General features: G+C 36.6%; 1 protein-coding gene across 1 annotated transcript; it reads left to right on the forward strand.

The window, feature by feature from the left end:
- Nucleotides 1–2860: 2860 nt before the first annotated feature.
- Nucleotides 2861–6013, forward strand: LOC306867445 (ribosomal RNA processing protein 36 homolog). The gene is made up of 8 exons (XM_079413103.1): nt 2861–3103; nt 3350–3689; nt 3807–3942; nt 4653–4719; nt 4826–4930; nt 5016–5090; nt 5229–5346; nt 5566–6013. Exons 2-8 carry the CDS (start codon nt 3404–3406, stop codon nt 5742–5744), a joined length of 966 nt encoding a protein of 321 aa, XP_079269229.1. The 5' UTR covers nt 2861–3103; nt 3350–3403; the 3' UTR covers nt 5745–6013.
- Nucleotides 6014–14053: the final 8040 nt, after the last annotated feature.

Raw genomic sequence — 14053 nt, forward strand, 5'->3', positions numbered from 1 at the left:
TTTTTATCTAAAAGGTTCCATAAAGAACCTTTAACACCTGAAGAAACTTTCTGTTTCCCAAAAGGTTCTTTTTGGCGAAAGAAGGTTTTTCAGATTATAAAAAGGTAAAAAAAGAGATGGTTCTTTAAAGAACCTTTAACTGAATGGTTCTTTGTGGAACTAAAAATGTTTCCTCTATGGCATCGCTATGAAGAACATTTTAAGCACCTTTATTTTTAAGTGTTCCCCAAATCTGGTAAGTGAGATGTTAGGCTATGTTAATGAGTTGTCTATTTAAAATTACCTCTTTAACATACTTTGATTTTGCCAGAGTAGTGGAACAGTGAACTTTGCAATACCATGTACAGTCATGGCTAAAAATATCGGCACCCTCTGTAAATATGATCAAAGAAGGATGTGAAAATTATTCTGCATTGTTAATCACTTTTGATCTTTTATTTAAAAAATCTAACCTTTCATTGGATAATAAGAATTTTAAATGGGGGGAAATATCATTATGAAATAAATGTTTTTCTCTAATACACATTGGCCACAATTAATGGCACCCTTTTATTCAATACTTTTTGAAACCTCCATTTGTCAGTTCAACAGCTCTAAATGTTCTCCTATAATGCCTGATGAGGTTAGCGAACACCTGACAAGAGATCAGAGACCATTCCTTCATCCAGAATCACTCCAGACCCTTTAGATTCCCAGCTCCATGACAGTGCTGCTTCTCTTCAGTTCACCTCACTCATTTTCTACAGGGTTCAGGTCAGAGGACTGGAATGGCCATAACAGAAGCTTGGTTTTGTGCTCAGTGACCCATTTTTGTGTTGTTTTTGAGGTTTGTGTTTAGATTATTGTCCGGTTGGAAGATCCAAACATGGCCCATTATAAGATTTCTAACAGAGTCAGTCATTTGTTGATTTTTTATCTGTTGGTATTTGATAGAATCCATGATGCCATGTGTCTAAACAAGATGTCCATGACCTCCAGCAGAAATATAGGCCCACAACATCAAAAATACAGCAGCATATTTAAATGTACACATGGGGTACTTTTTATCCCTGTGTTCAACAAACCCATCTTAAGTGTTTGTTGCTAAAAAGCTATTTTTTTCGTTTCTGACCATAGAAGCCAGTCCCATTTGAAGTCCCAGTCGTGTCTGATAACTGAATATGCTGGAGTTTGTTTTTGGATGAGCTAGGATAATTTTTCTTGAAACCCTCCCAAACAACATGTGGTGATGTAGGTGCTGTTTGACTATTTCTTTTTAAGGTTTTCTGACCCCAAGACTCAACTATTTTCTGCAATTCTCCAGCTGTTGTCCTTGGAGAGTGTTTGGCCACTCAAACTCTCCTTCTCACAGTGCATTAGGACGATATAGACACACATCCTCTTCCAGGCAGTTTCGTAACATTTTATGTTTAATTCTTAACATTTAATTCTTCTGATGGTGGAAATGGGAATTTTCACTGCTCTAGCTCTTTTCTTAAAGCCACTTCACTAATTTGTGAAGCTCAATTACCTTTTGCTGCACATCAGAAATATAATCTTTGGTTTTTCTCATTGTGATGGATGATTGAGGGAATTTGGGCTTTGTTTTCTCTCCTATTTATATTTCTGTGAAACAGGAAGCCATGGCTGGATAATTTCATGTTCATAATCACCCTGGAGTGCTCAAAGTTGTGAATAATGGGAATATACTTCAGAGATATTATACTCTATTAATTTCTTGGGGTGTCCAACGTGTATTTCAGAAAAACATTTATTTCATATTGATATTTCCCCCCATTTTAAATTCTTATTATCCAATGAAAGGTTAGATTTTTGTGAATTTTTAAAATAAAAGATCAAAAGGATTAGCAATGCAGATTCATTTTCACAGCCTTCTTTGATCATATTTGCCAAGGGCGCCGATATTTTTGGCCATGACTGTAAATGTTTAAAGTTATACCAATCGAGCCCCTAGACTTTTATGCTCGACTCTAGATCACTCTCTCAGGTACAGTGTGGGCCCAGCGGATCATGACCTTAATATTACGTGGGAGATTTCCCAGACAAAGCAAACCAAATCACACCCCGAGTAGATGCCCTGCCTAGAGTATTGAACAATGGAGAAAGATTACAACACACATCCATCTTCTGTTTTCATTTACTCCAGCCGCTGATACCCAAAATGCTGCAAAAAAAAAAAAAAAAAAAGTTTTTCTAACATCTATCTTTGCTGTCAGGTCATCTATGTCATGAGAAACCCTAAAGACATCTACCAAGAAAGAAGGAAGGATGTACCTCTTAACATGGTCTGGGACATCTCAGAATTGCATGACTGAAAACTCAAGATGTAAAATAAATTTAACAAACTAATAAAGATTAAACACTATCATGATCATAAAATGAAGGCATACTATGTAATTGGATATGTTGGCTACACAACTATATCAAAAAAGATATCAGATAGCTAGTCTTGATGGAGGTTAAAGGGTTATTGTGAACATTATGTAAAATGTAGAAACAATATGAATTTACAGACTGTATTTTTCTACCAGTTTTGTATTTGATCAGTATAATCTTTTTTATATTTAAGTTGTAAATGTTAAATAAACAAACAATAAATAAATGAAATCCTGGTAGTTGCATTAAATGTTGGTCAATTTAAATCTCAAAATGAATTGTCTCTATGTTTTGAATATATATTTTTTTAGACTAGGAAACTAAAATTAGAATGAAATATATCTTAATATTACATTTAATTTCAAGATACTATTAATATTATTATTACCTTATGCTATCGTATTAAATGCAATAAACACTAATATCAAAGTGTCTCAGACTAATTATTTTAAAATTATAAATATACTGAGACTTTTATTTTGATAGGCGTGTTGTGCCGCGCATGCGCTGTTCTCCCACTTCCACGTGTGAATGGGAAGCACATTTCTCGCAAATATTCTTCTTCGTTAATTCTATGATCGAATAATTGTTGACAGTTTTGTTCTTTCCGTCAAGTGGCACAACGTTACATCTTTAATAAGCATGTGTTTTTAAGATTTGACTCATTCTATCGGCATGTTTTTCTGTGTTACCTAAGCACAGATGTCTGGATAAAAACAACACCACGGTAAGTACGTTACGAGCAAAATACTAATAAACAAATGTAACGTTGTAATTTAATATTATAATTGTGTACTTGACACAACCTTATTCAGACCAATTTTAATGCATTTGTGCAAGTTATTCAGAATTCATTTAATTGAACTTAAGTAATTATTAACAAGAAACGTTAAATCGGTTTACTTGCATATTTAATTTTATATGTTCTCAAATTTCGTCTTTTTAATAACGTAATGATGCCTAATTTCTACAGCTCATAGACAAGCTAAATAAAAGTAAGTTTGAAAAGGACAAAAACCAAAACATAATGCCTAAATCAGCAAAGAGTCTGACTAAAATGGAACATCAGAGTTCAGATGATGAAGAGGACGTTTTAGAGATGGAGAGAAACTTTGCTTTACTTAGTAAAAGGAGCATAGTGCAAACTTCAGCAGAGGATGAAGAGGAAATGAGAGATGAAGATGCATCTGCAGTGGAAGACGAAGCTGAATCTGATGATGATGATGATGATGATGATGAAGATGAAGCAGATAGTGACCCTGAAGATGGAGTCAGCAATGACCCATCACACATGGAGGGAAACCTTAAAAAAGGTAAGATCAGATATGTAACCCTGGCAATCATTCAAGTTATTATTTAGGAATGTGTAATTGCTGAGGCTGTTTAAAAGAGCAATTTTACATTTACTTTAATGTCTTTGTTTTGTTTAGAATTGTCAACCATGTCCTTTGGAGAAATCATGAAGCTACAGAATAAAGTTGGAACAAAAGCGTACAATAAAATCGCTTATGGTGCCACAAAGCCTCAGAAGAAAAATGAGCCCATGAAACGATTAAATAAACACAGGTACCTGCAGTGTTTAGTATTATTTCTATAGATTAATTATTATAGGATTTATTCATTCATTTTGATTTTGCTTTTATATACTTATTTTCTATTTTAAGTGTAGTTGAATTAAAATGACTAAATTACTGTTAAATAAGTCAATATAATTAAGCAGTTTTAGTAATTTTGTCATGTGCCTTTGTCTTTATTATTCATATTTTTATTTATTGTAATTTTATTTTTGTAAGGCTTTTTTAATCTAATATTTATATTTTATTTAATTTCAGCTCCACTTCAATTAATGAAAATTATTTTTATTTTATAAAGTTTTTATTTTAGATTTTATTTCCATTTTAAAGTTTGTCATTTTTATGTCCTTTTTTTCATTTTTGTTATTTTGTCTATTTAGCTTTATTTCAGTTTTTGTAATTTTACTTCAAATGATTTCAGTTAGTTGTCAAGGCTGCATTTCCAATTTTTTTTAGTTTTCACATTCGTAATATTAATATTATATTTGTTTTATTTCAGTTAATGAAAATTATTTTTAATAATTTTAGTTACCAATAACAACACTGCCCTGCTCAGCTAGGCTTTTTACATTTTTAACCACTTTTGATCACTGTTTTTAGTAGTGCATTGAACTAAAATGAATCATTTATGTGAGTTAAAGTTATTTTGTCTAGATGTTTTTGGCTTATGTGTATGTTTTGTCTAAAAACTATGTTTCTTAGACCTCAAGAGATTTCTGCAAAGAAACATGTGCCTTTCCTCCGAAAAGTGGTTCCCGTCAAGAAAAGGGTGCGTTTCAGTAGTTTATTTAATTAATGGCTGCTCATACAAAGGCATAGGTATTTGAACAAACTGTGAGGTCCTGATTTTTCACTTTTTAAACATTACTTTTCAGTTTTCAAGGGACCCTCGCTTTGATGACCTCTCAGGGGAATACAAGCCGGAAATTTTTGGTCAAACGTACAAATTCATCAGTGACATCCGAGAAAAGGAAACAAAGGTCTGTGAAATTCTAAAATGCCTTACTGATTCCTGTTTGTTTTCATTATATGCATTATTTTTATGCCCACTGTTGTTTGTTTCAGGTAGTGAGGAAGAAACTCAAGAAAGTAAAATCAGACTCTAAAAAGGAAGAACTGAAAGCCTTGCTTAAGAGAATGGTGCGTTTAAAATATACTTGCACTTTAAACTTAATTAACTCAAAGAAAGCTATATAAAACATCATTACAGTTGTGATAACCTTAATATTGCTGATTATGAGGTGCTTTATGTCTAATCTGTGGATGTGTGTACAACAGGAAAACCAGCAGAGGGCCCGACAGCGGCAAGAGCAGGAAAGAGAAAAGGAACTTCAGTTCAAGCGGAAACAGAGAGAGCTGGCTGGCCAGGGACACAAACCTTTCTACCTAAAGAAATGTAAATCTGTCTTTGTTCTTATCCTGTTTTTACCCTTTTCACATATATTTGAACTACATTTAGAAGTTATTTTGAAGAACATTTGTTGGTGAATGTCATACTAGTCAGCTTTTTGAGCACCAGTGTTCATAACTGTGTGTTATTTAGAAAAGAAACATCAAATAAAATACGGTATTATGCTAATTTTTAGTTTATAACATCTTTAAAACCCTTCTACAGCCGACAAGAAGAAGCTGGAATTGGCTGAGAAGTACAGCGAGCTGAAAAAGAGCGGGAAACTGGAGAACTTCTTGAGTAAGAAGAGGAAGCGTAACGCCACCAAAGATCGCAAAAAGTTGCCCAATCAGCACAAGAATCGTCAAATGTGGACCAATCATGGCTCATCTGTGGCACCTTGAGTTGGTTATTTGTCTGAGTGTGTCATAATGCAGAAGGATATCTGTTAAAAAGTAAATCCTGCTGGACTCTGATGTTAAAAGCAAACTCGGTATGATTTGACAGATATACAGTATATATTATTTGACAGATACAGTTGCACAGATATGGATTAAGATGTGTTTTGCTTACAGGTTTGACATTTAAGATGTTTATCTTAAATATCCATTATCTTTTGTTGTTGAATTGTTTTGAACATTTTCTTGAAATAAAATTCTTATTTTACCACTAGATGGAGCTACTGATTCTTTAAAGAATCTGCATAAACCTAATTTTTTGCCTCCGCAAACTTCAGTTCCAAACGAGCAGAAGTTAATATGCAGAAAAATCAACTATCTGAAGTGCCACCATATGATGTTAATCCAATTTTTTGACCTCAAGGGCACTAGACATAAACCCTTTATACAGACATCCGTCAACAGGATGAGTCAGCTCGCATTCGTATCTGCCCTCTCAAAATCCAAAAATATTTCACTTCTGTCTAGATCCCATGACCCATTTAAACACAGCCTGTTTAGACCGAGGCTGTTTGTGGTGAATCCATAGGGTTTCGAAGATGCGCATATCTTGAAATTGCTTAGATTAAGACACGAGCAGCAAGTACACTGTTCAAGAAATCACAAATTTTCAACAGTGTCATAATTTAAACCTTTGGTTTTCAGCAGCTTCTGGATTAACCCACTTTGTAGCAAGCCTTCCAATCCTGGAGCAAATACCCCTTGGTTCAAGCCGCACCTCACTTAATCATTTAATTTGCATCCTTGAGTAATGGATGGGACTTTCATGGCTATATATCTTCCTAACCTGCTGGACCATGTGCAACTAGAGTCCATCACGTCCCTTAAGGGGGTGGATTTAATGCAGTCTGCAGATTTAAAGAAGGGTTCGATTTTAAAGCAGGACATCTAAGACTTTCGTGTTTGAAACCATCCTGGCTTGAATACAGAACGGTGGATTAGTGGCCTACCTTAACCTTTGGTTTTATGTCGGAGTCATTCCTGTGCACTTAATTCCTTTCTTTGGGTCACCAGGGGCTTTTAGAAATCTTGTGTCCGGAATCTTAAGAACACAATCCCTTCCTTTTCATCCTAAATCTGTCTTGTTAAAGATGCAGTCGTATTTCTGGTATTAATGAGAAAGAATCTGACACTTCGGCTAAACAGAAGATTGTAGCATTTGTCATACGCTCTATGGCCATTGGGCCACCCAAAGGAGTGATTGCTGGAACACAAGCGGGGATCAGAGAATGCTAAACTGAGATCCATCATTCTTAATCCATGATTTAGGATATTGCTACTCCTTCGTGCACAGGAAAGTAACCCAAGGCAACCTGAGACTCTTTTGCAATAGGCACAGAGGACAGATTTGCATTTTATTACCAACTTGTCACTTCGTTGATGTCTTCATATTTATGGATACAACAGTGGAGTGGGATTGGGAAATGAAACAGACCAGACTCAATCCTCACCAAAGGGCATCAAAACAAAGAACGTGTTGATACGTGAATTTTAGGACATGCTCCTTTCAACTTTTAATCAACTTTTGTTATTCCAGGATTAACTTTCCTATCAAAGAAACAGTCCTAAACCTATCTCAGTCCTCATCCTTGAAATATGGATTGATAAGAATGGCGTACATGCACCTAAACCTAGTCTTTTTTCCCTATCACTAATACTGTGATAGTAATATTGTCCCAGGACCAACATGTAAATGTATCCTACTTTGCAAAACCATGGTCAAAGGTCAGTGTTCAAATCATTCTTTGGAAGTTTCTACTTATGACTTAAGAGGGATTTCGGTTGAAAAAAAAAAAAACTTGCTGAACAATTAAAAGTCTTTCCTTTTTTTGTTGTCATTTTCTGCCAAAGACAGGAAGCTTTTTTTAATGCCAGTATAATGTAATGAAGTGCAAAAGATGCAGTCAAGGTGTGCAGGGTGACCATATGTCATCTTTTTCCCAGAAATGTCCTGGCCTGGATTTCTAAATTGCCTAAAATCTCTGGGTTTTGGCTTTAATTTCCTATTGTTTTCATATTTGCTGAAGGAAATGACTGAAGCTTTGGGCTGAGGCTTTCCTATAGACTTCCTATTGGCTGAGGCTTTTCCTATAGACTTTCCCTTGAAGACTGAGGCTTTCCTATAGCTCAAATGGTAGAGCATGGCGCTAGCAACGCCAAGATCATGGGTTCGGTTCCCAGGGAAAGCAAGAGCTGATAAAATGTAAAACTGTAACTAAAATGCAGTGTAAGTCGCTTTGGATAAAAGTGTCTGCTAAATGCATAAAAAATGACTGAAAAGTAGTTTGACCATTAGCGTGCAGGCATTGTACACAATTGACCAATCGTGGTGTGAGGGAAGGAGGGATCTATAGAGAACAGTCAAAGAAAAAGAAATGTGTGTAAATATAATGTACAAGGACTACAGAGAGTATGTCATTAGGAAAACAAAGCCAAAACCCGGACAATTTTGGCAATTTACAAATCTTTGCCAGAACATGTTCTGGTCACCCTAAAGGTGTTTAAAATTATGTTTTGTCTGTGTGTTGATTAGTGCATTTAAGTATTTCTGTTAAACTCAGTTAAACGCACATGAACATCGCCACAAAGTCATAATTACGAACTCGAATTTACCAGTTTTAAGAGTTGGGGCTTCAGTGACAAAACTGGACAGATTCTATGGATGCAACGCATGTAATAACAGTAAAATTGTTTAAATTAATAATTTTTGTTTTAATTCACAATAAAACATTGGAAAATGTTGGATCATGGGAAATGTTTGGTCATAAGCATTTTCAGACAAGCTTTGCTTGGTTCATAACACATTTAGGCCTACAAATTAAGTTGTCCAGTCTAAGGCCCAATCCCAATTATACTTTATACCCCTTCACCTACCCCTTGTCCCTTGAAACAGAGTGTCAAGGGGTAGGGGTGAAAATATTGCCCTAAGAATTGGGACACTACCATACCGTTACACGTGACGTGATCATACGTCGTCTAGCTCCTACAATAAACACATCTGTGCTGGTGTGCATTAGAGCCTTACCATTCTAAAGTAATCCGCTGCTTACACACACACGTTTGTTTCTGTGAATTGTGGGGACTTTCCATAGACTGCTATTACTTTTATACTGACCAAATGATATTTTCTATCCCCTTACAGAAAACCTGTTTGCATTCTTACACTTTCAGATAAACATCATTTACTATTTTTTATCATATGTTTCCCTCATGGGGACTGCAGGCCGGTTATAAAAGAAATGCAAAGAAGCTCTCTTTCTCGAATTGGCAATATTTGAGAAAAAAGTTAAGCAAATTCTAATTATTGGGGGCACTAGCCCCCCTCTATGGTAGTTATCACCCTGATCAGACATGAAAATATGTTTTGGCACTATCGTTCAGTCTGTAATGATATGACGTTAGTGAACTTCAGCAATTGTTTGCAAACATTTCTTTGAATAACATGACCGTAAATATGAACAGACAAGTGAATGTAACAAAACAAATCGTTAAATTAAATTCCTTATTAATGACAATAAAGCTTACATTTATGTGTCTTTTTGTTTGCTCGTGCAGCCATGTTGCTGCTGTAGCCGGTTTACGCTGAGATGATTCATACCCCTTCGTTTGAAGTGTGGTCCCGGATAATCTTCGTTTGAAGGGCTATCTGGCCCTTCCCCTACCCCTACGCCTAAGGGCAAGGGCTAAGGGGTAGAAATGGGATTGGGCCTAAATTTGCATTACAACTATTAATGATCAATACCAATTTCTTTCCACCACAAGTGTTTAATTAATGATTTAAACGCATAAAGGCCAAAGTTTCCCACTGGTAATTACGACTTTAAAGTGGCATTTTTGCACACTCAACTCACAAATAGAATTACTCTGACTTCAAACTTCATCAAGTAGACGATCATTTTAACACCTTAACAATCAAAAGAGAGCGTCTTCTTATTTTCTTAGTTCTCCCCTGAAACATTTCTAAGATAGAGTGGTTTGCCTTACCAGGAGCCAACAATCCATTTCAGGGGCGGCCTGCTGGGAAATCTCCTGCTAAATGAGGAGGGAGATGTGTGCCTTACAGACGCTGACTCCGCGACACCTCCGCCTCGTCCCCTGACACATTACGACAGTACTGTCCGTAATGACATTAGCCGACTGAGTGCTGAGAAGCAAACTGCCGTCTGGATTGAATTACTGCACCCCGCAGTTTCTCTCGCCCGTCAGATTATCCATCTGATGACCATCGGAGGGAAAGTGGATTTTCGAGATGCTGCCCAAGTCTCACATGTCTGCTTTCCAAGGCTAAAGATTTGTTTATGACCATGAATATTTGGATTTTACAAATGAGGTGGTGGAGGGGAATCAAGGACACGTTTAGGGATGCAATATGGTGCGGATGCGATTGATGTTGTGTCAGGTTAGCGTTAACTGCATCAGTAATCGAGGATTTGAGCTTGGATGTGTGACAAAAGGACATCGCAAAAGCAGGCAAACTTTTAACATTGTTCCAAGCAAAGCCATATTGCTTGAATATAAAATGGTTATTTCAGGCTGAAACACTTGAAGGTTAAATCGCATTTGGTTTAATCAGCCCAATGCCATTGGCAGCGGACTTACAAAGGTCTGTATTTGCATAGCAACTAAGCTTAGAGTGTGAAACACAAGACAAAAGAAATTAAATATTTAGACTTTGCATTCAATATGGGCATAGAAAGGACATAAATATAAATACATCAGATATTTCCTTATTCAGACAGACCTCTTGTAGGTTCATGAAACAGACTTTCCTGACATTTCCTTTGAGTTTAGATATCCAAAAAGGCCAAAGAACAACTCAACAAACTAATTTATTTAAAGGTGAAGGTCTGTGTAATTTCTGCATCACAAGCGGCATAAAACAGACTTGCTAAAACTAGATTTGGAGAAAATGTAGCTTGTGCTTGCCCATGAAAACCTCACCAAATCTTAGAACGTAGTGCATGGTTGCAATGTGGTTGCAAGAGTATTTTTTATGGGTTCTTATGGATCTTCAGGGTTGCTTGGGTACTTTGTGTGTTTTTAGGTGGTTGCTATGGTACTTTGGGTTGTTTCTATGTGGTTTGTAGATAGTTCTGGGTTGTTGCTGAGTGGCTGCTGAAGTATTTTGTACAGCTTCGCGAATGTTCTGGGGGTTTTCTAGTACTTAGGGTGGTTTTTAGCATGTTCTGGGTGGTTTCTAGGTGATAGCTGATGTATTTTGGGTAGTTTCTAGGACGTTGCTATGTTTTGAGTTTGTTATGAGTGGCTGCTTACAGCATACAATACACGACTGAGGATTATGTACTACCAGACTTTCAAGTCATTCCGATCACAACAAACTCAAGCAGAAATGTAGAAGAGGCGTGACAAATGACAACGTGTGTTCTGAAATCGGCAGAAAATGTCAAACATGTTTGATATCCTCATACTGGATGGAATCATCTGAAGCTAAAAAATCTAATTCTGTGACTATCATACACTGTGATTTTGGAATCTGTCATCTCTAATCTGCAGGCTTTGACTTTGGCAACTAGCACCAAGCTCTCCAAAATACAATGGCGGAAAATCACAGTAACCCCTCACTGCAGAACACAAGATCCAGGGGGCGGGGGCGGATCAACATCTAGGGGGTGGAGATTGGTAGGTTTAGGAGTGGAGATGGGTGGGTTTGGGGATCAGGGGTTGAGACGGGTAGGTTTAGGGATATGTAAGGTGGGAGGAGTTGGCTCTGGATCCAACCTCTCCCCTAGATCTTAGATGTGTTCGACTTGAAGCGGCACTGCGCAGAATGACATCAAAGTACCGCGAGAGCGATAAGAGAGCAGACGGATCCTTATGCTTTCGAATCGCTCTCGGAGATACTTTGATGTCATACACTGATCATTCTGCGCAGTGCCGCTTCAAGTCGAACACACCTATTTGTGTTCTGCAAAGCTGATTCAGTCACCTCAACAGTCCTTGGCCATCAATCAATCAATCAATCAATCTCTATCTACCTATCTATCTATTTGTGACTTTAAATGCAGACCTTGAGCAAAAACCTAAAACACCAATGACTTGTACATACACTATATGGACAAAAGTATAGGGACATCCTCTTCTTTAGAACAGAAAAAAGCACTTCCAAAACTGTGGCTACAAAAATGGAATCATAATTCTATTTCCGTCTGTGTTGCAACCGTTTTGGAAGTGTCTAAAATGACTGTACCCATATGTACAAGTCATTGGTGTTTGGTGATGAGTTTTTGGCTCAAGGTCTGCATTTAAAGTCACACCAGAGGTGTTCAGCTGAGATTAGGACTTGGCTTTATGCAGACCAGTCAAGTTCTTCCACATTGTCTGAATCAGTCATTTCTTTTTAAACCTTGCCTTATACACTAGAGGTATTGTCATGTTAAAAAAAGGGTCCTGTCCAAACTGTTGCTATAAAATTAGAAGCACAAAATTCATGTCACTATCTGTCTGTCTGTCTGTCTGCCTGCCTGCCTGTCTGTCTGTCTGTCTGTCTGTCTGTCTGTCTGTCTATCTATCTATCTATCTATCTATCTATCTATCTATCTATCTTTTAACTAAACATCTTACAGATTCTGTGTGGAGCATGTAAACTCATGAGCTACATATAATGGTGCTTGGTTACATAAAACAAATTAAGCTATCCCACAATGCCTCAGCCTTGTTTTTTTTGCCTCAGTCTTTTTTCTTTTTTCATATCAGGCAGCAACTTGTCAGGGTTTAATACGACAGATATTTGTACAAAACATCTTATGCAGAAAGACAAAGTAGTTTGAAAGACTCCTCAGGAGAGGTACTTCTGACAATGTAAACAGGTCTGTGACTTTTTTTTTTTTTCCCACACCGCTGTGGCTTTCTCACATCTTCTTAAGCACAAACGGAGTGACTGATTCATCTTTCACTCACTGGACTGAACAAATCAGTTTTAACTATCACTCTTATTTAATTTTTATCTAGACTTTTATACCTAGTGGAAAGTAATTATTTCTTTGGCTTTTGAATATACACTATCAAAAGTGTGAAATTATAATTTTTTTTAGTGTTTAATATTCAAAGGCAGACCGATTTGTGTCTTGACACTGATATTCATTTCATACCCCGCATAAAACATGCCCCGTATGGAGTTGTTAACAATAGGATGAATGTGTGTGGAATATTAAGATGCTTAGTTATATTCAAAATGAATTTTAAAAATGAACGAACAAAGCCAAAGACTGATATGTAACTGAACATATGCCTTCAAGTGTCTTCGTTACACTTGAATCAAATAATAGCTGATAATGGTGCAATAAATTGCCTTTCAACCTATGAAACAATGCAATCACTGACAACAGTGATAATATAGCAAAAAATGATGGAAAAAACAAAGGCGAATGGTATTATGACATCCTTCAATTAACCTGCAATCCATCTTAATTGAAGTCAGCCATATGTGCCACCCAGAAAAACATCACTTTATAGAAGTAAAAGAGGTTACAAATGTGGCTTAATGTTGATTTTAAACAGACGTTGCTTTTACAACCTGCATGGTGGCAGTATACCAGACAAAAACTGGTTCATCACAACATCTGCCATGTTCATAGAGGTACAGAAGCAGCCTTAAATATGACAATGTACTCATAGAGCACGATTCATTGTTGACTCTTCTTAAAGTCTTCTTGCATTTCTTTTTTGAGCATCAGAACAGCAACGGTATCACCTTAGGCTCATGTTGCCATAGGAACTCCCTCAGGTGTGAGGCAGCAATGACAGCTGCATCTGAGCGTTGCGATGGTGATGTTTCTCTACGAGAAGTATCACTGGATAATCAGCTCACAGTTTAAGATACCAACTATTTTATGTAATTTGTTATAAATTATCTGATGGTTTGATCACTTTCCTGATGTGTAGGCCTATATGTAAGAGATGTTTTTACTAGCTATATGTTATTTCAGAGATAGATGTGGGGATAGAAATTAAATTCAACCTGGTTGCCAGGGCCGTAGCTGGGGTTTGCGGGTTGTACCAGTGGGCCCTGTTCGAAATTGATTAATTTGTATGTTCGTTCTAATGATTTATTTGTGCTGTTTACACAATGTTTTATTTATTTTTTTTCAAGTTTGTAGGTGTCCAGGTACAGAAACCGAATAATCAAATGTAAAATAGTACTGCATAGTCTTTACTGTAAAAATTAAATATACAGTCAAACCAAAATTTCAGACACCTTCAACATTTCTCACATTATCAGTTTATTTGCTACAGTT

This window comes from Barbus barbus (assembly GCF_936440315.1).
Source record: "Barbus barbus genome assembly, chromosome: 49".
Classification (NCBI taxonomy): domain Eukaryota; kingdom Metazoa; phylum Chordata; class Actinopteri; order Cypriniformes; family Cyprinidae; genus Barbus; species Barbus barbus.